At 53.2% G+C, this 21,460-nt stretch overlaps 4 protein-coding genes across 6 annotated transcripts; 1 reads left to right on the forward strand and 3 right to left on the reverse strand.

The window, feature by feature from the left end:
* Window positions 1-2,493: 2,493 nt before the first annotated feature.
* Window positions 2,494-6,114, reverse strand: Prdx5 (peroxiredoxin 5). Its single transcript, XM_031389481.1, has 6 exons — window positions 5,489-6,114; window positions 3,775-3,909; window positions 3,309-3,440; window positions 3,014-3,052; window positions 2,838-2,899; window positions 2,494-2,746 (listed from the first exon to the last, which is right to left on the reverse strand). Exons 1-6 carry the CDS (start codon window positions 5,654-5,656, stop codon window positions 2,641-2,643), a joined length of 642 nt encoding a protein of 213 aa, XP_031245341.1. The 5' UTR covers window positions 5,657-6,114; the 3' UTR covers window positions 2,494-2,640.
* Window positions 5,739-7,031, forward strand: Trmt112 (tRNA methyltransferase subunit 11-2). The gene is made up of 4 exons (XM_031389482.1): window positions 5,739-6,276; window positions 6,365-6,466; window positions 6,586-6,675; window positions 6,755-7,031. The coding sequence occupies exons 1-4, from the start codon at window positions 6,199-6,201 to the stop codon at window positions 6,860-6,862; spliced, it is 378 nt and encodes a 125-aa protein (XP_031245342.1). The 5' UTR covers window positions 5,739-6,198; the 3' UTR covers window positions 6,863-7,031.
* Esrra (estrogen related receptor alpha) lies at window positions 6,978-17,566 on the reverse strand. Of its 2 annotated transcripts, none has more exons than XM_031389478.1 (7): window positions 17,227-17,566; window positions 15,686-16,022; window positions 10,055-10,171; window positions 9,796-9,924; window positions 8,694-8,861; window positions 8,332-8,601; window positions 6,978-8,008 (listed from the first exon to the last, which is right to left on the reverse strand). In XM_031389478.1, the coding sequence occupies exons 1-7, from the start codon at window positions 17,443-17,445 to the stop codon at window positions 7,749-7,751; spliced, it is 1,500 nt and encodes a 499-aa protein (XP_031245338.1). In that variant the 5' UTR covers window positions 17,446-17,566; the 3' UTR covers window positions 6,978-7,748. The 2 variants fall into 2 exon arrangements, with proteins under 2 accessions (XP_031245338.1, XP_031245339.1); XM_031389479.1 differs by lacking the exon at window positions 17,227-17,566 and adding an exon at window positions 16,732-17,203.
* Window positions 17,567-18,036: 470 nt separating this feature from the next.
* Window positions 18,037-21,276, reverse strand: Catsperz (catsper channel auxiliary subunit zeta). 2 transcript variants are annotated; one of them, XM_031384714.1, is made up of 5 exons: window positions 21,161-21,276; window positions 20,664-20,985; window positions 19,142-19,218; window positions 18,873-18,939; window positions 18,037-18,240 (listed from the first exon to the last, which is right to left on the reverse strand). In XM_031384714.1, exons 1-5 carry the CDS (start codon window positions 21,179-21,181, stop codon window positions 18,116-18,118), a joined length of 612 nt encoding a protein of 203 aa, XP_031240574.1. In that variant the 5' UTR covers window positions 21,182-21,276; the 3' UTR covers window positions 18,037-18,115. The 2 variants fall into 2 exon arrangements, with proteins under 2 accessions (XP_031240574.1, XP_031240575.1); XM_031384715.1 differs by having other exon boundaries at window positions 18,136-18,233.
* Between the last annotated feature and the right edge of the window lie 184 nt (window positions 21,277-21,460).

A 21,460-nucleotide genomic window follows, 5' to 3' on the forward strand; every position in this document is an offset into this window, starting at 1 on the left:
TCTCTCTCTCTCTCTCTCTCTCTCTCTCTCTCTCACACACACACAGAGTTGAGTGGGGTATGGTATTGTATTCCTGTAATCCCAGCACTTGGGAGGCTGAGGCAGGCAGAACTCTTGAGCTCTAGGCTAGCCTGGTCTACATAGTTACAGGGTACCCTGCTTAACAATAACAAGAGCAAGTCAGCAGGCCATGTTGAGACTACACCTACGGTCCCAGCACACGGTAAACAGGACCGTGAGTTTAAGGCCGTCCATGGCGGAATGTGGAGTTGAGGCCCGGCTTTTTCCTCCTCTTCTCTTCTTCTTCCTCCTTATTTACTTACTTACTTACTTACTTATTTACTTACTTATTTAGAGACACGGTTTCTCTGTGTAACAGCCCTGGCTGTCCTGGAACTTAATTTGTAGACCAAGTTGGTCTGCCTCCACCTCCTGAATGCTGAGGTTAATGGCATACGCCACCATGCCTGGCTCTTTTATTCTAATTTTATTTTAGGAGCATGTATGTTTTGCCTGCAGGTATGTCTATGCACATGTGCACAGTGATCATGAATGCCAGAGGAGGGCGTCAGAAGCCCTAGAGCTGGAGTTAGAACTGACTGTGAACTATTGTGGAGGTGCTGGACTTGAACCCAGGTGCCCTGGCGGTGCAACCAGTGCTCTTAACCACTGAGGCTCTCTCCAGCCCCCAACCTCTCCTCCTAATTGCTGACCCTCAGGCTTCCTGCTCCAGCAGCATACAAGGTAAGTGTGTATTTGGGTCATTTTAGGACATTTTGTCCAACTGTTTGGTTTTAATATCGGCCCTTTGGTCTCTACAGCCCAGGAAAGGTGCCAGTCCCTCTTCCAGGTACAGACCTGGCTAGCCTTACCTCAGGCCTGAAGCCCAGCCTTATTGCATTCCGGACAGCTTCTGATCTCCTGAGGGCCCAGGAGCTGCTCCAGGGCTGGCTCAACTGCTAGACATTCCACCAGCCCAGGTGGTGCTGAGCAAGCAGGACTCCCAACCCCAAGGCTAAGGCGACACAGGGGACCTTTAAACTCCTTTCTCTCAACTAAGACTCAGTCAGTGGCAAGAGACTCCAGAGGGGACACTTCTTTAGAGGGCTTACAGGGATGGGGAATAACCAGGCAGCCTTTGAGAAATAGGAGTTGGCATCTGTGAGAGTGACTGACTGGCAAGGCAGTGTGAGCTTCAGGGAAGGGAAGGCATAGCTCAGGGGCCAGGGCTCGGCTCTGGTCCCCGCAGAGCCCTGTGCTAGGAAGCCCTGCTCCTCAGCTCCTTCATTTAACTCCTAAGACCTGAGAGATGGGACCAGGGAAGCAACAAGTCTCTCTGCACTGTGCCTGTCAGGGTCACTGCTACCCAAGCATCAAGAGGACAGACCAGAAGTGGCCAGGGATTCAACGGGTCGTGGAGACGAGAGAATCTCAGGAGAAAAGATGGTCACCCTGGCCACTCAGATGGCTGAATTGTGGGTCCCTTAGTAGGAGAGCCCAGTGCCACCACAAAAGCCTCTCCCCCTCCAGCCCATGGCCTCACCTGGCCCAGTGCTTTCCACCTGTCATCCCATCAGAGATCTTCCCATGCCTTTCCTCTGGCTCCCAGCTCCACACACTGACTCAGATTAGAATCTGACCTGTGCCCTGGAGAAGTCCCATGGTTGACTGGGGAGGCTAGGAGGCAAGCTGCTTCCTGCTCTCAGAAGCCTCAACTCCTTCAGACTACCAGATGGCCTCAGCGAGGAGCCCCAGGGTCCCAAGTGCCTGAGCCAGCCAGAGCCTGGGCCAGCCCACCTGCCCAGCTCTGCCTGACTCGTCTTTGCCACTCCCAGCCTTTGGCTCCTTTCAGGCACCCACCATCTGGCTGCGGCAGAGCTGGTTTAGTCCAGAGTGCTGGACAGGCCTGGTATCTACCTCACTATGCCTACACAGGTCAGTCAGATGCTCTGTAAGAATCTACCTGTTGGGGTACAACCTCAACACAACAAGGGGTTCCCAACAATCCCTCTGCTCTCCTGAACACGAATTCCAAAGGCCAGGGGCAAGATCTGTATCTCCCAAGGCCCCACTGGTGACCCTGGCTCTTGGCCCTAATTCCCACTCATCACTGGTCACACCTCTCCAAGGCTCCTCCCTCAGGAAGTCTCCGGTATTGAGCCTGGTACTGTGTGCTCTGATGAAGCCAAGCCAGGGCCCGGTGCTCCTGGAGGAACAGCAGTCCGCAAGATGGGAGACCTAAGTGAAGCTTCCTGCCCTATGTATTAAAAGTCAATGGAATCTGCCCACTCCTAGACCGAGCACCATACGTCCCAGGATGTACCAAGCAAAACCAATTCTGGCTTCCTCTCAGCTTTCAGGCTGGTTGACAGGATGCTACCTTCCAGAAATCTGTCCTGGCTGTCCCTCCATCTCCTCCTCCAAAGCCCTGCCATTGACTTCAGCCTCTATCTACGGCTACCTGGGAGCCAGGACAAAGCAGACAATTCCATGTCAGAGGCAAAGACACAAATTAAACTGTTTATTGCAGAAATGTGGTCAAGCTTCCATTTAAGTGGCCCCCGGTAAGGAGGTACTGAGCCTTTTGGCCTAGAGCCGGGTGGCGGAGACGGGAGAGTCAGAGGACATCTGGTCAGAGCCTCAGAGTTGTGAGAGGATGTTGGGGGCCAGGCTGCAGGTGAGGCCTGTGCCATCCGGCTCCACGTTCAGTGCCTTCACTATGCCGTTGTCTATCACCATGGAGAACCTGCCGGAAAGAGGTGCAGCTGCAGAAGCCCAGGCAGCAGCAGGACCCCAGTGCAGACGGGGAGGGGCGGGGGTGGGGGGTTCTACTTTACCTTTTCAGCCGACGATTCCCAAAGAGAGACACCAAAGAATCATCCAATAATAAATCTGTCGCCTAGGGGGCAGGAAGAGAGGGGTATCAGGAACCGACAAACAGGCCAAGGGCTGCTCCCACATAACATGTCCCTTCAGGACCAACTGCAGGCTGAGGGAAGGATGGTACACTCACCTTCCCAAAGGTTCCAGTGGGGTCAGCCAGGAGCCGAACCTGAAGAAAAGAGAATAAATGTCACAAGAAATCTCTTCAGTGAATGAAGGTGCTTGCTGCCAAGTCTGGCAACCTGAGTTCAATCCCCATGACCCCACATGTTAAGAGAGAACCAAGTCTCACAGGCTATCCTCCGACTTCCACTTGTGCATGATGGCACAAGTGCCTGCCCCACACACAAAATCAGTAAATAAAATGTAATAAAAACAAGGAAACCTCCTACCTGGCCCCACCCCTCATGGGCGCCACCTCTCACCTTGCCTTCTGCCTGGTGGGCTCGACCCCACTCTTCAGTCACAAAGACATCATTAACACTCAGACAGGCCACCACCTGAGCTCCCTTGGCCTTCAGAGCTCCAGCTTGCTCCACAAACCCAGGCAGGTGGGTCTAAGAGAAAAACAAAGGGTCAAAAGAGAGACAACGGCTGGGTGTTGCTCAGCCTGCTCCTCCTATTTCCTAACATCCCTCATCAGGGTAAAGAAGCCAGTGTGAAACTGGCCACTTCCTTTTTGCCTTGGCTACTGGAAAGCTTGGACCTAAGTGTCTATGGTCAAGACCATGAAATCCCATAGGCAAAGCTTTTGTCTCATTAGCCCAAGTCCCAAGGGACTTTCACGGGGCTTCCACCACCAGCAGCATCAGTCAGAGCTATCAGATTTAACTAGAGTCCATTTCTCCCACACTCCTGGTCCCAGTTTCTGATTCTGGAAAGAAGTCTCACCTTAGAACAGCCAGGTGTAAATGCCCCAGGGACTCCAAACAAAACACCTTTCTTGCCCTTGAACAGCTCTGCCAAGTTCACCTTCTTTCCGGGTTCCCCTTCAAATACCTCCACTGAGGGAATGGCATCTCCCACCTGGAGAAAAGGACTCCAGGGTAAACCACAGACAGACAGACAGACCTTGATGGAACCAGTATTTACACCCAGCAGAGAAAGTGCCTGGCTGTTCCAGGGGTCCATTTCTGCCCTCGTTCTCCTGTATGCCCCATGTGCCTTACATCCTACAAGTTTCAAAGCCTGATTCTGCTTAAGGCCAGTTGGTGGCAACAGAGAAAGGCAGAGGCCTTCTCAAGTGTTGCAATGCTGTGTAAACAAGCCACCCAAGACGGATCAATGCACAGAGGAGGAGTACAGAGGGCTGGGTCTGGACTTCAGAAAGTGCCTGGCAACAGGGAGGGAGAAAAATCCTATCCACACACCAGGAGAAACATGTTGGAAAACCAGGGAAGATGCCTAAGCCAAAATGTTCAGGATGTAGGTTCTCAGGGTAGGTGGGAAGTGTAAGCTCACCTGGAGGCTTCCTGGAGCCACAGAGGAAAGGAAAGAATGAGGTGAGCAGGGAAAGGTGCCCACCAAGCCTGATCACCTGAGTTCTATTCCCGTAATAGACATGGTAAAATGACAGAACTAACTCCTGAGAAAATTGTCCTCTGACCTCCACATTCACATGTCTATTACCAAACACACACAATAAGTACATATTTAAAAGCTTTGCTTTTTTTTTTCTTAAGGGCCTTTAATCCTAACATTCGAGACACAGAGACAGACAGATCTCTAGGAGTTTGAGGCCAGTCTGATCTACACACCAAGTTCCAGGCCAGCCAAGACTATATAGTGAGTCAGTCTTTCTGTCTCACCCTCCCTCCCTCTCTCTCTCTCCTTTCTTCCCTCCCTCCCTGCCTCCCTTCCTCTCTCCCTCCTTCTCTCGTTCTCTAAAAATGAAGTCCAAGAACAGGAGAGGGCATAGGTTCAAGAATCCCCAGAAAGACCAAACAGAAGAGGGGCGGGAAAGCATTCACAGAGTGGAGACAGAAATGGGACAGACAGACCCTGGTCTCCAAGGGACCGTGGCTCTTTCAAAAGATGAGGTGAAGTGGAGTCTGGTACAATCACAAGAGGGCTGGAGCTTTAGGGACAGGGATAAAGGGTCTGAAAAAACGACCAAGCGGCAAAAGAGGTTATTTCAAGAATGTGGGAAATGACATAGCATTCTGTCGCTTGAAAATGGTGGGGACTTGTCCCTGAACGTGGCATAGCTGTCTGAGAGGGCAGCTCAAGAAATGTCCCAGGCCCGGGGGGGGGGGGGGGGCGGGGGGGGGGGGGGGGGGGGGGGGGGGGGGGGGGGGGGGGGGGGGAACGTACGCCTTTAATCACAGCACTTGGGAGGCAGAGGCAATCGGATTTCTGAGTTCGAGGCCAGCCTGGTCTACAGAGTGAGTTCCAGGACAGCCAGGGCTGTCTCGAAACCCTGTGTCGAAAAACCAAAAAAATAAAAAATAAAAAAATAAAATAAAAATGTCCCAGGACGGAGAGGCAGCGACAGGGTCTTACAGAAAGCATGACAAGAAGAAACGTCAAGGAGGACAGCCCGGGACCCCGCGTGGAACCCAAAGAGACGCGATAGGTTGGACCGAGGAAAAGTAAAACCGGTCACCTTGATCGGGGCCATGGTCACCGCGGTGCTGCTGAAGCTGCGGGCCCCGCCACACTCCCAACCTGCTCCTTTCGGGCCTGCTCTGCCTGCCACGCACGGCCAGGTAGTCGATGCACGGAGCACAGAACCGGCTATGCTGCCCAGGACGCGAAGATCCAGCTGTACCATACCCGCCCCGCTGCCGCAGTCGTCCGCAGATGGCTCTGCCCACAGGAGGCGGGTGCACAGGCCGCTCCGCCCCCCGGCACGCCGCCCCCGCTACGCCGGCTTACAGAGGCAGGGCCGTGACGCATGACGACGGGGTCACACGCCTTATCTGTATGCAGAAAGAGGTGCCGGGTGTACCGATCTGACAGTTTCTGACCCTTAACCGCAATTAACCGGGGATAATCTGGCTCAGCCTCAAACGGGCTTGTTTTGCACTCAACCAGAGCGCCACAACGCAGCCGGTTTGCATGTGATTTGCATAGATTTACGGCGAGCGGGGCTCGGCGTGAGCCTTTGCGAGCTCCCCGAGAAACGCTTCCGGTATCAGGACTTGACCCGACCCAGTCCTTCCCATCTCGCCGCCGCCGCAAAGCCCGCAAAGTTCCCGTAAGTCGGCCAGTTCCGGTCCGGCGAAGCGTCCAACGGCTTCTACAGCGGAAGTGGCGCAAAGGAGAAGTGTGGACTCCTTCCGGTTCCGGTCTCGCGAGCGCCGGTGTGGCAACATGAAACTGCTCACCCACAATCTCCTGAGCTCGCATGTGCGGGGCGTGGGTACGCGTGGCTTCCCGCTGCGCCTGCAGGTACCGGCGCAAGGCTTTGTCGCCCTGGAGAGTTCAGGTGGGAGGTTCCGGGACCCGGACCCACCTCGCTAAGCCTTGTTCCCCGCAGGCCACCGAGGTCCGCATCAACCCCGTGGAGTTCAACCCGGACTTCGTGGCGCGGATGATCCCCAAAGTGGAGTGGGCGGCGCTTGTGCAGGCAGCGGACACCGTGAGGACGCCGCCCCTTCTGTTGCCCCTTAGGGGCGGGCTCGGGCTCGGGGCCTCTTCCCTGCCGGAGCGGGCTCGGTGTTTGTGTGCCCACTGACCATGTAAGCTTTCCTTCCACAGTTAAACTTGGCCGAGGTACCCAAAGAGCCGACTGAAGGCTATGAGCACGACGAGACGTTTTTGAGGAAGATGCACCACGTGTTGCTTGAGGTGAGAATCCTTGTGCATCACCTGCCTGGCCCTCCCACTGGGGCTGCCTGTGCTTAGCTCCCCCCTCACCCCCCCGCAGGTTGATGTACTGGAGGGCACCCTGCAATGCCCAGAATCTGGTCGTCTTTTCCCCATCAGCCGCGGGATCCCCAATATGCTGTTGAATGATGAGGAGACTGAGACGTAACCTTGCTAGGCACCACTTTGGTATTTTGTGACTGTGTGTTTCTGTTGTATGGTCTGTTAACTAGATGTGTCATGTGTGACCCCAAACTCCCCCCAGTGACTCACCGACCACCATGTACTTGAGCTCCATAGTATATTTTTTTTTTCTCATTAAAGGTTCAAAACCAAAAGCGGTTTCTCTTTGCAGCAAATATACATTAAAATAGAGTCTCTGTACAGCCAAGGGCTCTGGGCCCTGGCTTGCCCCATGGCCCTGCGCCTCCCTGGCCAAACCCAAAAATAAATATAGTGTTATTGCTCTGCAGGGCATAGAGGCAGTGCTGTCCCCCACCCCTTGAGGTGGGAGCTGATAGGGGGCCCTGGCCACCCCAGGGGTCCAGGGGCTGGAGCCTGCTTGGAGTTATTGCTTCAAGGGGGGGCACTAATGCCCAATGCGAATGAGGAGAGGAGCGAAGGGGCAGGGCCTTTGCTTTCCAAGCCCCTCTCTGCTCTGGAGAGGAGATCAGATTAAGCAGCAGCAAAAGCATCACCACTGGGAGACTGTGGCCTCCATCCCCTTCCCTCCCTGAGATCAGTTTCTGCCTCCTACACATCCCCTGCAGCCCCCTATGGCTTCCGCAAGGCCCCCGACACTCTTGGGGGGCACGTTTATGGCTTGCAAGGGGCAGCACTGTGCCCACACCTGGGCATTCACTTTTCTGGCTTCTAACATTCCCCCCCAAAGGGGGGAGGGGAGGGCATGAAGCCTTCTCCCAGGGGCGGATGGCATTGCCCTGGCCCTGCCAGCAGGCTGTGGCACTGCCCAGACTCCAGCTTTGCCCCTTTGGGGCTAACACCCTATGCTGGGCAGATCCTGCCAGCCACCCCACCCTGTCCCACCCCTTGCCTCAGTCCATCATGGCCTCAAGCATTTCCAAAAACAGCTTGTGCATAGGCACCTTGCCCTCCAGCTTCACCCCATAGAAATGGGCCAGGACTTTGCCTGCTGTCTGGCGGAGGAGTGGGAGCGTAAGCAGCAGCCTGCCTGCACGCCTCCGCTCAGCGCCCCCTCCAGGGCCAGCCCTGCCAGCTTCATACTCCAGCAGGGCCTCATGCAGGGCTTCACGCAGCTGCTCCACAGCCTCAGCATCTTCAATATGCACAGAGTCTAGGAAGGGAGAGAACTGTTGGCTGAGATGACTAAAGGGCAGGACACTCTGGGTAGGGTAATACATTCGCTGCTCTGCCTCTGAGTCAGGGCCACCCTATCTCACCTGTGGCTATCTCCCAACCTCCACACTTCCCCTCTTACTACTGCTTGTCAGCACACCACTAGGGCTCAGAATCCTATGTATAATTCAGGACCTCGGCTTACTTGGTTTCCAATAATTATGCCTCAGTTGTCCTTATCCACAAAAAGGGATCATACCACCATCATTGACAGTTGGAGAACCTTATGGGAAGACCTGTGTGTTTCCCCTGAACACTCACCAGAATTGGCAAGGGCCAGAGCTTTCAGCAGGACATACTCCTCCCGCTCCAGCCGTAGGGCTTGCAGTCGCCGAACCAGCTGCAGCAGGGCTGCCCCTAGATCCCCCAGACCAGCTGCCCGTGCCCCCTCTTCATCCAGGACCAGGTCCTCAGCAAAGGCCAGCTCATCCTGCAGTGGCAGTGAGCGCTGGGCCACACCCAGCACGAGCACCTCCATCCACACACTCTGCAGTACTGACATCTGGTCAGACAGTGACAGTGAGGAGAAGCCTGGAGGGCAGGGGAAACAGGCCAGGTCAAGAAGGAAGCAGAGCCAGATATGGCCTACCTGTTCAGGGATGCCCAGCCACCAAGCCCTTTACCTGGGATGCTCTTGGCCCAACTGATGGTGACCACTATCTCTCGATCAAAAAGATCACAGAGGGTGGCCACAGCAGGGAGGTGTCCATCGGGGCTTGCAGGGTCAGGCATGGCATACAGCTTCTCAGGTTCAACCACCAGCAGATGGGACACCAGAGCATTCACTGGGGCTGAAGTGACGGGCGAGGACCAGAGTCATAAACACGTCTGTCAGGCCTCTGAAGCCCCTCAGAGCCAGGCCTTCCCAGACATTCCCGTCTGGCCTTCCTTGGACTCCAATGGTAAGCCAGAAGACAGTGTTCGCTTCCTCAGAGAATGGCTCTGCGCACTAGAAGACCCACCTGAGGCTTGGGGGTAGCTTACAGACACTACAGTCTGGCTCACTAACATGTATGTCACTCAACTTGACATACATGTATGTGGGAAGAGGAAGTCTTGAGAAAATGCCCCATAAGGTTGGTCTGTAGGCAAGTCTGGGGTTCTCTTGTTTGCTGATTTTCGCGGAAGGGCCCTATCCACTGTGGCTGGTGTCATTCCTAGGCAGGTGGGTCTGTGTGCAACAAGGCCGGCTGGATAAGCCAAAAGGATTGAGCCAATAAGCAGCATTCTTCCATTGCCTTGAGCCCCTGCCCTGACTTCCTCTCTGAGGGAGTGTGACCTAAGAGTTGTAAGCTGAAATAAACCCTTTCTCCCTGTGTTGCTTTTGGTCATGGTGTTTTACCACTGCAACAGAAACCCTAAGACACCCCCGTCCTGATGACGCTTCTACCTGGGTGACTGGGCTGGCCTATGAAGTAGTTTATCGTCCTTGAATGTCCTATACAGCCACCTATGACCCTAAACTCCCAATTCTGGTTTGCCTTCTGAATGCTGGAATTTAAGTGTATATGGTGTATGCGGTGCTGAAGATCAAACCCAGGGCTTCATACATGGTAGGCAAGCACTCTACTGAGCTACATCCTCGGTTTGTGAAGATATTTTATAATTATCTCTTAGGAAGAAATGAGAAAAGTAAGACCTGGGTCTCAGGGCAAGTAAGGAAACCAGGCAGACCTGTGATGGCTGCCCCACCACCACCCAAAGCTTAGGAACCCAGGGTCTCACCTGTCTTCCGGGGTCCTCCAGCTACTGCCAGAGGGCCAGCAGGGAAGGGGCCTGGGAAAGGCAAGGGGTCCACCTCTGGCCGTCGCTTGTACTTCTGTCTCCCGCCGCGGACACGGTCCAGACGCACACCTTGAATTGTAAAGCCAGACTGTCTGTGAAGTACTTGTTCCACGGACCCCTACTTCCCCGCCTTCCCCCCAGGCTCCCACCCAACCCACTGGACCACCCCCATCTCACCCAGGCTCTGCCCAGCGCTCACCCTCCTTGAGCATGCCCACCCGCAGGCACTTGGTGAAGCGGCAGGCCTGACAGGCCTTGCGTCTCCGCTTGGTGATCTCACACTCATTGGAGGCCGGACAGCTGTACTCGATGCTCCCTGCCAGGAAGAGGCAGGGCTCCAGTGGCGGCCTCCCAGAGCCCGGAGGGGGCCCAGATGACAGGAGAGCCCTGACTCACCCCGGGCAAGCACCAGTCTGGGGGTATTGGGAGGAAAGGGAGAGCAGGATTCCATGAGCAGGACAGGGAGGGGAACAGGCACTGGGCTGGGGGAACCCTGCTTGGATGAGGCAGGGCCCCAGAGGCCAAGCTGCATATTTGCCCTGAAACCACTCTTCTGGGCTCATCTGCTGTCAAGGGCTACCGTAGCTTCCAGGCTAAATCCAGGGCTCCACTGAGTTCTCAACTCCCTTGCCTATATCTCCCAGACCTTCAGGTTTGCAACTCTAGCCTCAGCACCACAGTGCTATCTACATGCACAGGTCCAGCAGCTCTGGGACATCTGGAGGGTCTTCCAATCCACCACTTCCGCCAAGCATGCAATTACCTTCCATTGCTCAAGAAACCTGAATACCATCGTCCCTTCCTGTCAACTGATGTCCTACCCACTGGCAGTGTTGGGGGTCTCATTTTCTCACCTACCCAACTCCTGCCTGCAGCTTCCAACTTGACCTGTCACCACTGTGGTTCACTAGCTTCCTGCAGTCTCTATCTCTGCATAGGAGCCTGAGGGATCCTGGCTCTCTCTTCTGATCAAACTCCACAGAGAGTTCTCTTAAGAATAAGTGAAGCAGTGTTCTCCAGGCCAGTCATCCTTTCTAGCTCTGGTCTGCACAGCCTGTTCCTCAGACAGGACCAAACCTCAGGGCATTCTAGACCCTGCCTGAGCTCTGGTCCTGACAGCCATGTTTGCTCCCTTAACCTCCCATCACCTTGGAGAGGCCTTTCCTGAGTGCCCTATGACAAATCCCTATTCGAAGCTACCTCAGGCCTTACCACTATCTGATATACAGCACGTGTGAGTGTTCAGTTGCCCTGCGGCTTTCTGCCCCCTTTCTTCTGGCTGGGTAGCTGGGCTTTTGTTTTACAGACAGTTTCACACCTTAGCTCAGGCTAGTCTTGAACTTGCAACAGTCCTTCTCCATCAGTCTCGTGGGCAGAAGCCACCATACCTGGCTGTTTGGCTTTAGGCCTTTGGGGTTGTGTATGGTTCCATGCACATGTGGGTATGTGTGTGGAAGCCTGAGGTTCATGTAAGGTGTCTCCTTCAATGGCTCCCCACTTTTTTTCTGAAACGGGATCTCACTATGTATCCCTTGTCAGCCTTAGATTCACTCTATAGACAAGGCTGGAGGCAGGCTCCAGCTCTGCCTCCTACACATTGGGATAAAGGTGTGCCCACCATGCCTGACTTCACCTTAGAGTTTGAAATTAAGGTCTCTCACTGAACCTGGAGCTCACCTGCTCAACTAGAGTGACCCAAATTCTGTCACTGCCTCCCAACATCTGGCTTTTATGTGAGCAAGCCAATTCAGTACCAAGCATCCAATTCAGGTCCTCTTGGGCAGCGAGCACCAAAAGTGCCATCTCCTTTGCTCCCCCCCCCCCTTTTTTTTTAGGATCATATGTAGCCCAGGCTGGCCTCTTAACTCACTAAGAGTGGAGGATGACCTTGAACCTTGGTCCTCCAGCCTCCACCTACAAATGCTAAAATCACAGTCATGTACCACCACACCAGGGGAGACAGTGTCTTGCCCCAAGTTTGCCTTGAACTCACAATCCTCTTGCCTCAGCCTCCCAGGTGCTAGGATTAGATGGACACTATTGTGAACAGTTTACCCTTGTGTGTTCTCTCTCAATTTATTTAGTGTCAGTTCCAGTTTCCCAAGACCAGCCATAAGGCCTGGTGTGCAGTAGGTAGCAGTGGCCCCCCCTGTCCCAAAGACCAGAACACAGGGGAGCCAGCAGGCCTTTCATGCTTCTCTCCTCCTATATCCACAGGGCTGCTATGCTCAGCTCAAGCTGCCTCCCCAGGGAAACCCTCCAGCCCCAGTCCTGACAGGCCCCTAGCACACACCCTGCTCTCTGCCTTCCAACACAAGCTAAAAATCAAATCGGAGAGTTCTGACCAAGTCAGTTTCACCTCCCCAGCCTCAGGCCCAGCTGGGTGGGAACACAGATCGAAGACACCTGGGACTTGCAGCACACACCTGTAATTCCAACACTTGGAAGCCCAAGAAAAGAAAACCTCAAGATGGAAGCCAGCCTGGGCTATACAGCATGACCCTACTTAAGAAAGAAAAGTAGGGGGCTGGTGAGATGGCTCAGCGGGTAAGAGCAGGAGTTCAATTCCCAGCAACCACATGGTGGCTCACAACCACCTGTAATGTGATCTGACACCCTCTCCTGGTGCATCTGAAGACAGCTACAGTGTACTTATAATAAATTTTAAAAGAAAAAAGAAAGAAAAGTAAAGGGCTGTGGGGACTTACATCTCTGCTTTATTCACTTATTTAGGTGTTTGTTTTGAGACCTGGGTGTCTCCTTATAGCTCTAGCTGCCCTGAAACTCGTTATGTAGATCAGGCTAGCTTCAAACTTAGAGAATTCCACCTGCCTCTGTCTCCTGAGTATCAACTTTGACCTTATGTGGTTCCTATTCTTTTTGGGTTTTTTGTTTTTTTTTTTCAAGATAGGGTTTCTCTGTCCTGCTACACTCAGCTCAAGTATATATTCAATACTAATACTGCATATATGGGCTATATAGCAAGACACTGTCTCCCCTGGTGTGGAGGCACATGAGTATCGCCTTGGCTGTCCTGAAACTCAGCCTGAAGACCAGGCTGGCCTTGAACTCATAGAGGTCTGCCTGCCTCTCCCTCTCGAATGCCATGATTAAAGACATACACCAAACACCACCCCACTGTATTTCCTATTCCTAGTACCTGTGAGCACTCAGTTTTCCTACCTACAAAGTTGGCATGATAAAAACATACAGTGTAGCACATTGGTATAGTATGTACTTAGCAGCATTCATGAGGCCCTAAATTCCATCACTAACAATCTCCCTCTCCACCCCACCCCCAAAATCATACTTTGAAGGCCGGTTGAAAAAAAAAAAAATGAACAGAGCCAGGCATAACAGCTCAGGCCTTTAATCCCAGCACTGGAGAGGCAGGCGCAGGCAGATCTCTGTGATTTGGAGTCCAGCCCAGTCTACATAGTGAGTTCCAGGACAGACAGCAAGAGTTTTATAGTGAAATCCTGTCTCCAAAAGAAAGGGAGAGGGAGAGGGAGAGAGAGAGGAGAGGAGAGAAGAGGAGAGGAGAGGAGAGGGAAGGAAGGCAGGCAGGCAGGCAGGCAGGGAGGGAGGGAAGGAGGGGAGAGAGGGAGAGAAAAAGAAAAGAATAAATGAAGATAGTTTCCAGCAGTTAGGTTTGGCCTACAGTCAGAATGAAGGTGTATGGGAAGCACCTGGCTCTGACCAGCAAGGAGCAATTTTAGACCAGTGCACTTCTGTCAAGTGAAAACTCACTGGAACCAAGTACTCCGTAGGCAGAGGCAGGCAGAGCTCTGTGAATTCATGGCCAGTCAGGTCTACAGAGTGAGTTCTAGGACAGCAGTGGCTAAACAATGAGACCCTATCTCATAACAACATCAAAAACCCCATAAAACAGCTCTCTCTCTCTGGTTAATCACTATCAGTGGTCCAAAGTCTAGGTCACTAGTGATACATAGAGGCAGCGGTCTGGAGCTTAAGAGCTCAACTCTGGACCTGTACCAAATACCAGGTCATTTTCTACTTGAGAGATCCGAGTAGCTACAAATGCCTCCCTGTGCATCAGCTCTCAACACTGACCCCTTTTCATAAGGCTGCAATACGGGGGTGAAATCCTGAAAGTAAAAGGGACAGTACCTACCACAGGATAAGCACTCAAGAAAACAAATGTTCTCAGCCAGGTGGTGGTGGCTCACTCCTTTAATCCCAGCACTTGGGAGGCAGAGGCAGGAGGATTTCTGAGTTCAAGGCCAGCCTGGTCTACAGAGTGAGTTCCAGGACAGCCAAGGCTACACAGAGAAACCCTGTCTCGGAAAAAAAGAAAAAAAAAGAAAAAAATGTTCTCACACTAGTTGATGCCTGGCAAGGTGATTCAGTAGGTAAAAGCACTTGCTGCCAAACCTGATGACCTGAGTTCAATGCCCAGGCCCTTTAGGGTAGACATCAAGACCCTACTCCCACAGTTTATCCTCTGAACTCTATACACATCCACTAGGTGCAAATGTATACCCACACAAAATAAATACATGCTAAGGAAATTTCTACAAGTCAGCTGCCTATAACCACACCACTCCTGGGAGACTGAGGCAAAAAGATGTAGAGTTTAGGCCTGGAAGACACAGTAAATTCCAGGCCAACTACATAATAAGATAAAGTCTCAAAAAAATTTTTTTTTGTAAATGATGTTATAGCCTCAAAGTAACCAACGGTTGCTTAAGAACAATAAGCCTGAGAATGTTCATCTCAATGTCTTCATCACTGCAGTCCTGGGTGAGAGAAAAAAAACCAGTGGCTAAAGAGTGAGGAAGCTAGCCTTTTTAAAGATGGATGCTAAAACATAACAAACCTGCATCAGCTACCCACAAAAATCTGCCTTGAGTTAGTAGTATGGTACTTTGAGGGAGTCAAGAAGAGTGATTCTGCCGGGCAGTGGTGGTGCACACCTTTAATCCCAGCACTTGGGAGGCAGAGGCAGGCGGATTTCTGAGTTCAAGGCCAGCCTGGTCTACAGAGTGAGTTCCAGGACAGCCAGGGCTATACAGAGAAACCCTGTCTCGAGAAAAGAAAAAAGTGATTCTGTACTGTGCTAGGGATTTACAGGCAGCTACTAGAGGCAATAGGAAAGTCAGGAGCTAAGTTTTGTAACAGGTGCAGGCACCTGCATCCTGGCTCATATCCCATTCCAATCCACCAGTGACCTATGCTAGTAGCTTTTTCTTTCTTCTACTTCTGTTTTTTTTTGTTTTGTTTTGTTTTGTTTTGTTTTCCTTTCAAGACAGAGTTTCTTTGTAGTCTTGGCTGTCCTGGAACTCACTTTGTAGACCAGGCCTCAAACTCACAGATCCACCTGCCTCTGCCTCACCAGTGCTAGGATTAAAGGTGTGAGGCACCACTGCCCAGCTTTCCCCTCCCCACCTCCCGTTTGGGGGGTGGGGGCAGGCTTTCACATAGCCCAAGTTGTCCTTCAACTTACTATGTAGTTAATGATGACCTTGAATTTCTGATGCTCCTAGTTCCATCTCCAAAGTGCTGAGATTTTAGGTATACAACACCACCCTGATGTATATGGTATATGGTGCTAAGGACAGAACCTAGAGCCTCCTGTAAACTAGGCAAGCAGTCTACTAACCTCAACTATATCCCCAGCCATCATGCCCCTTTTAAAAAGTGATGTCCTGGGAAGTACAAGGAAATTCAAACTTCAGACTGCCAACCTCAAGCAGCAACAAATAGGCTCAGGGCCTCCTGCATGCAGCACTGTACCAATTAGAAAATGCCAGGCCCAAAGGGTACAGGGCAAAGGGCGCAGAAGCAGGGGATGGGGGTAGGGGCTCACCCTGGATGGTCCTCTTGAAGAAGGCTTTGCAGGCCTCACAGGATGCCACACCGTAGTGGTAGCCAGAGGCCACATCCCCACAGACCAGGCAGAGGCGTTTGGGTAGAGAGCTGAGCACCAGCTTCCCACTGCCCTGCTCACCAGACCCTGCCCCCTCCCCATCCTCCTCCTCCTTGTGCCCTGGAAGGCAGCGGGCTGGAGCTGGACCAGAGGCCAGGGTCACCGGGGGTTCAGTCTCAGTCTCTGAGGAACCCTTTGGACTGTCAGGGCTGGCTGGCTCTGCCTTGATGTAGAGAGGCTCGATGCCCACCACCTGGCTGGACATGGTGCTGGTCACCTGCAGGGAAAGACCATCAGGGTCACAGGGAGGCACCCTGCCACATAGGTTGGGCAACACTGGGCCTAGGCCAGGCTTCCAGGCTCAGCCAAGGAAAAGGAGGAGGCAGAGTCCAAGGAAGGGCTGCCATGAAGAGGGCCCCCAGCTGTCGCCATGGGAACAGAGTCTCCAGAGCCTCTGGGGCCAGTAACTGACAGCAGGTCCTCCTCTTGGGAACCTGCAGCGGCTTGGCAAGTCTAGCTCCCACCCAAGCCAGGAAGCAGGGTAACCTCAACCTGCAGGCAACTCTGAACCCCCAAACATAAGCATGATACCTCTCCTCAGTTTTCTCCAGATGTTGGGAGGTACTCTCAAGTATTCAAGAGCATACTGAGGAACCGGGAGGGGGAAAAGGGGGGCGGAGGCAAAGGATATGGCCACTCTCTCAGGAGTTTCCACATGTCCACACTTGCTCACTCTCTCCTGGGAACCTTCAGCTCACACATGGCCTTTAACCAGTCCCAAGTTCTCACATACTCCCAGCAAAAGAGCACACTCAAAAAGCAAAGTCACACTCAAACTCTTATAATCCCTCACCACACTCTTGTAAGGGAGTCTCTCACCTCTGACACGCCACCCCCTCCTGCCTTAGCAAGCCCAGTCCAGCCACGCCGTGTAGGGCGCGGCTCCACCTCTTTTGCACCCCAGACCTGCACGGGTTCATTCTTACACTCCAGCTGCCGCAGAGTTCACCACCTCTCGCGACCTCCAGGGCCGCCCCCCCATCAACCTGCGCACACCTATGGGAAGTTGCCTGAAGTTATTAATCTCCCCTCCCCCCATTGCCCGCGGGGGACTTCTATCAGGTTATCAGGAAGTAAGAAGAGGCGACAAGGAAGAAGTTCTCCCTCGCGCTACGGTGACCTATGACCCAGAGAGGAGGGTGGCCCAAAGCCCCTGCAAGCGCCCCCACGTGGCCTCCAGGGCCCCTTTCAATTCCAGCCCACCCCGAGGACTCCCGCAATGCTCAAGGATCGATCTGAACGCTGCCCGGGAACTCGTTCCAAGGCCCGAGGCTAACCGGAGGCCAGGACCTGAAGCCAGTCCTGACCCGGCCGCCGCACCAGGCGCGACCCTGCCCGCAGCCCGCCCCCCGCCCGCGCTTGCACATGGCCCCCGCCGCGCCCGCCCACCCCCGCGGCCGCCTTCCCCTCCGCCCCCGGACCTTGGGCTCCGGCAGGGCTGGCGGGCAGGCATGGGGGCCGAGCGGCCCGGAGCGCCGGGGTGAGCGGGGCCGCCTCCTCCGGCCGCACCGCCCCGCCGCGCTGCGTCCCCCCTCACTCGGCGGCGCCGCTGGCTGCTTGTAGGACACAAAAGGACATCGCGGCTGCTTCCTACTCCGCTTCCTCCAGCTGACAGCGGGGGCGGGGTCGGCCGTGCGCATGCAAAACAGGGGGCGGGGCCAGGTGCCCTATGCTAATATCCCAGGGAGGCGGCGGCGCCTGCGTACCCGGAGGCCAGTGGGCGGGCCTTGGCGACACACACGCGTGCGCGGCCGTCCCGCGGGCGGAGCCTGAGCCTAGGGGAGGTGCGAAGACCAGGAGCTGGTGCCGGAGAGAAGCCGGAGCCCCCTTGCGTCACGAAGGAGGGCGGTGCTCTGCCTTATAAGAGTGGGCGTAGCTGTTCAGTGAACTCACTCTGTGAGGGCGGTGAACGTGTATGTAAATGAAGGGCGGGGTTATGCAACTGCATATGCATAAGGGGTGGGACCTAACAGGGTGCTGCTCCCCCCCTACACACACCCCATTATGTTGATGGGACACTTGACAGATTTTGTATACCAGCACCCCTGAGGACCCTCGAGTGGAGAAGCAGACCTAAAACATGCAAGTAGCCCTGGTTTGCGAGTTCCTCAAAGGCAACACTAGTGAGACTCGAGCGGACAAAACTCAAGGTCACTGCGGTGACCGAATGAAGGTCACGGGGAAAGGCGGGGCCACGTGCGTCCGCCTCACGCAAGCAGCCACGCACTGACTCTGGGACCACGCATAGACTCTTTAATTTCTCTAGGATTCAAATTCCATGCAGATGGGGTTGAGCTTGGGTTCGAGGGACTAGAAACAATCCGAGGGGGATGCCAAAAAGTACAGCCTCTTGTTCCGGCGCTTCTTGATCCCGTTGATGTATTCCTGCAGCTGTTTAGTCATGAAGTGGCTCCTGCCAATCGTGGACCTGTATGCTAGGGAGAGGGCAGAACTGAACTCAGGGCCATGAGCAACGGCCAAGGGTCTCTCCCATTTGAGGAACCACAAGTGATTGAGGTGGCAGTTAGTGCTGGATTTGGATCTGTGTTAGTTTGGGGGATTTTGGATCTCCTAGGTGCGATGTGAAGAATGGAGGGGAAGAAAGCTCAAGAAGTTGCTGCAAGCCTGAACAGGGGCAGTGAGAGACAGCCTCTTCCTGAGCCACTCACTCTAACGAGTTATCTGGCCCTTTCTTCCCTCTATATGTTCATATAGCATCAACAGAAGGTTACCCAGATAATCCAATATCCAGTACATTTACCCAAAAAATCCCGATGTGTCACAGCTCCCCCATCTGGGAGTGAAGCAAAGCTACACAAAGGCTGTCACTCAACTGGACAAGCGAAGAAAACAGACTTGCTAGAAAGGGGCTTATTTTAAGTCCTCTGAGTCACTCACTCTATTGAGTCTGCCTGTACCTAAACTCTTGACTTTTAATTTTTAGGACCTCCTTGGAGTATTTGTGAATGCTAAGGGGATCTGACAAGACATACATATACTGAAACTCCACGGCCCCAAGCCCTGCCAAGGCCACCAGGATCTTTTGTGGAAGGTAGGGGATGCTCACTACTGAGGGCTTTCTTGAGAATGTCCAGAACTTCATTCTCCATGAGTTCCATCAGAGGCAGTGGCAGCTGGAAAAGCAACAAGAGACTCAACCAACCAAGGGACCCCACCCAGTTCTGTGTAAAGCTGAAGTGCTCCCCCACACCACCTCCCCAGCTTGCCTGCCCCACTTTCCTGAAATCTGCCCCACCCTGCTACTACTACAAACCTCAGCCTGCCCATCTGCTGCCCACTGCTCAACCCCAGTGGTCCCCCCCAGGTCCCTCCAACCTTGCCCTGCTGCTCTGTCCAGTAGGCTCGATGCGGCTTTAATAGACTGAGGTTTAGTGATTCTGAAGTAGACGTTGCTGGAGAAATGAAAAAAGAAATCAGTCATGGCCAGGCTCCTGGGCCTGCTGTGGAGCAGAGTTGTACATGGGTAGGCACATGGTGGGAGCAGGGTCCAGGGAATAGCTGCAGATACTACCTGTATCCAAGGCCATATGGGACACTGGTTTCAGCCCTAGGCTTTAGAATCCCACTCAACTGGGATCCAGAACCAACTGCCCCACTGTGTGACACTTGGAGAGTTTTTGATTCATCACCTGTAAATGGAGTCATAAGAATTCCCTTTTATGAGAATTGTGTACCCTCTGTAAGTGTTGGGAATTGAATGCAGGACTTTGTAGAAAGAACTCTACCACTAAGCTATGTTCCCCAGTCCAGAACAGTCTCATGGCAGTTGTGACATGTAAAGGTCACAGTAACAGACATTAAATATATATTAACAAGTACAAGTAACCAATGTTTAATATATATCAATTGTTATATCTGTATCACTCTTGTTTGTTTAGACATGCTCTCACTATGTGGACCTAACTATCCTGCAACTTGGTATCTAGACCTGGCTAGCTTTGAATTCACAGCCTCCTGAATACTGGGAACAAGGGCATACACTTCCACAACTGGGTTCTTATCAGTGCTTTTGTTTTGTTTTGTTTTGTTTTTTGAGAGACAGGGTTTCTTTGTTTAGCCCTGGCTTTCCTGGAGCTCACTTTGTAGACCAGGCTGGCCTTGAACTCAGAAATCCACCTGCCTCTGCCTTGCCACCCAAGTGCTGGAATTAAAGACGTGCGCTACCACCTCCCGGCTTCAGTGCTCATTTCTTGATGAAGGTGGAAATGGAAGTGACAGAGGATGACACATAAAGGTCTCAAACAGTGCTTGGCATATTGTGTGTAATCCCAACACTCAGGAAGATACCAAAAGCCAAGGTCATCTTGGGCTATACAGTGAGACTCTCATTCAAAAAGAAATACAAAATAAAAATAAAGTAACTATTTACCCAAAGAGAGACTTCAAAATATCCAGATCCAGCCAGGGGATGAATTCTGTCCTCTCAGCGGGCCCAGTGGTGAAATTAAATGCACAGGTGAGGGAGGGCTCGAAATATGCTTAGTGGTAAAGAATTTTCCTACCAAGCGTGATGAACTCGGTCCGACACCCAGCACCACATTAAAATAAAAACAAACAAACAAACAAAAAACCCGACCAGGTCTTTACTGCCCTGCCTGCCTGTGCGTCCTTCTGCGTTTCCCAGGTTCCTCGTAGTAAGACGCCTGCCCGGTAGGGAGCGCTCAAAGAATGTCTGAGTCAAAGCGTGAACGATTCCCACCTGCGCCCTTCTCCCAAGAAATCCTAGAAACTTGGGTTTCTATGGGTTTACCCCCATTTCGCAGGAAGGGACGTTAAGACCCGGGCTAGCCCCATCCCTATGGCGGCACACCCATCGCCTCGGCGAGGCTACACTGACCTAAGGAGGACGCAGATTCTTCGCGATCCTCCCCAAGATCCAAGGTTCTGCCACGCCACATTTCAAGCTCTAGACGTGCTTGCTGCTGGATCTCCTCTGGCTCGAGGTTGAGACTGTCCCTAATAGAAATGCTCTGGCTGTACTTGCGAGGCCTGCTGCTTACAGGTTTGCCATCTTCGTCGAAGTCCTCGCAGACTTCGGATACCGACACGTTCGCTGTGGACATCGTGGCCGTGCTCCATAGGTCACGAACATCTTCTTGCAGGCTGGATCTGACCGAGCTGCGGCGACGGCTTGAGAGTTTGGGCACCGGGTGCGGGTCCTACACAAGTAAGGTAGCCAAGGAATTCAGGGAGTTGGAGGGATCAGGAAGCCTGGACTGGGATGGGGACTCTAGGAGAGCTGCCAAGCACCCAGGCTGAATGACAGGTTACTCTAGAGGCCTGAAGGGGTACTAGGGTGCGTCTGGGCTTGGGGAACACAGGCACACTTCTTACTTTGACAAAGTTTTCGTCCATCGTTCTGCACCAACTGACCAGTATCCACGGGGCTCAATTGAGAAGTGGGCGAGGGAAGTGTCACGCTCCAGGGAGGGGGAGGGGCAGAGTCTCCTTGCGGATGGTTATAGTGGTCTCCCAGGAGGAGACTTCAAACTGCAAACTGCGTCAAGACTCTAAATTGCTCCCACCCCCAATATCAATGCCAAGACTGGAAGTGCCCAGTCCAGTTTTCAGAGTCCGGGTCTCCTCCAGGCAGGGACAAGAGTCTGAATACCTGAGCTTAACCAAAAGGGCACG

This window comes from Mastomys coucha, unplaced genomic scaffold, assembly GCF_008632895.1.
Source record: "Mastomys coucha isolate ucsf_1 unplaced genomic scaffold, UCSF_Mcou_1 pScaffold21, whole genome shotgun sequence".
In the NCBI taxonomy this organism is placed as follows: domain Eukaryota; kingdom Metazoa; phylum Chordata; class Mammalia; order Rodentia; family Muridae; genus Mastomys; species Mastomys coucha.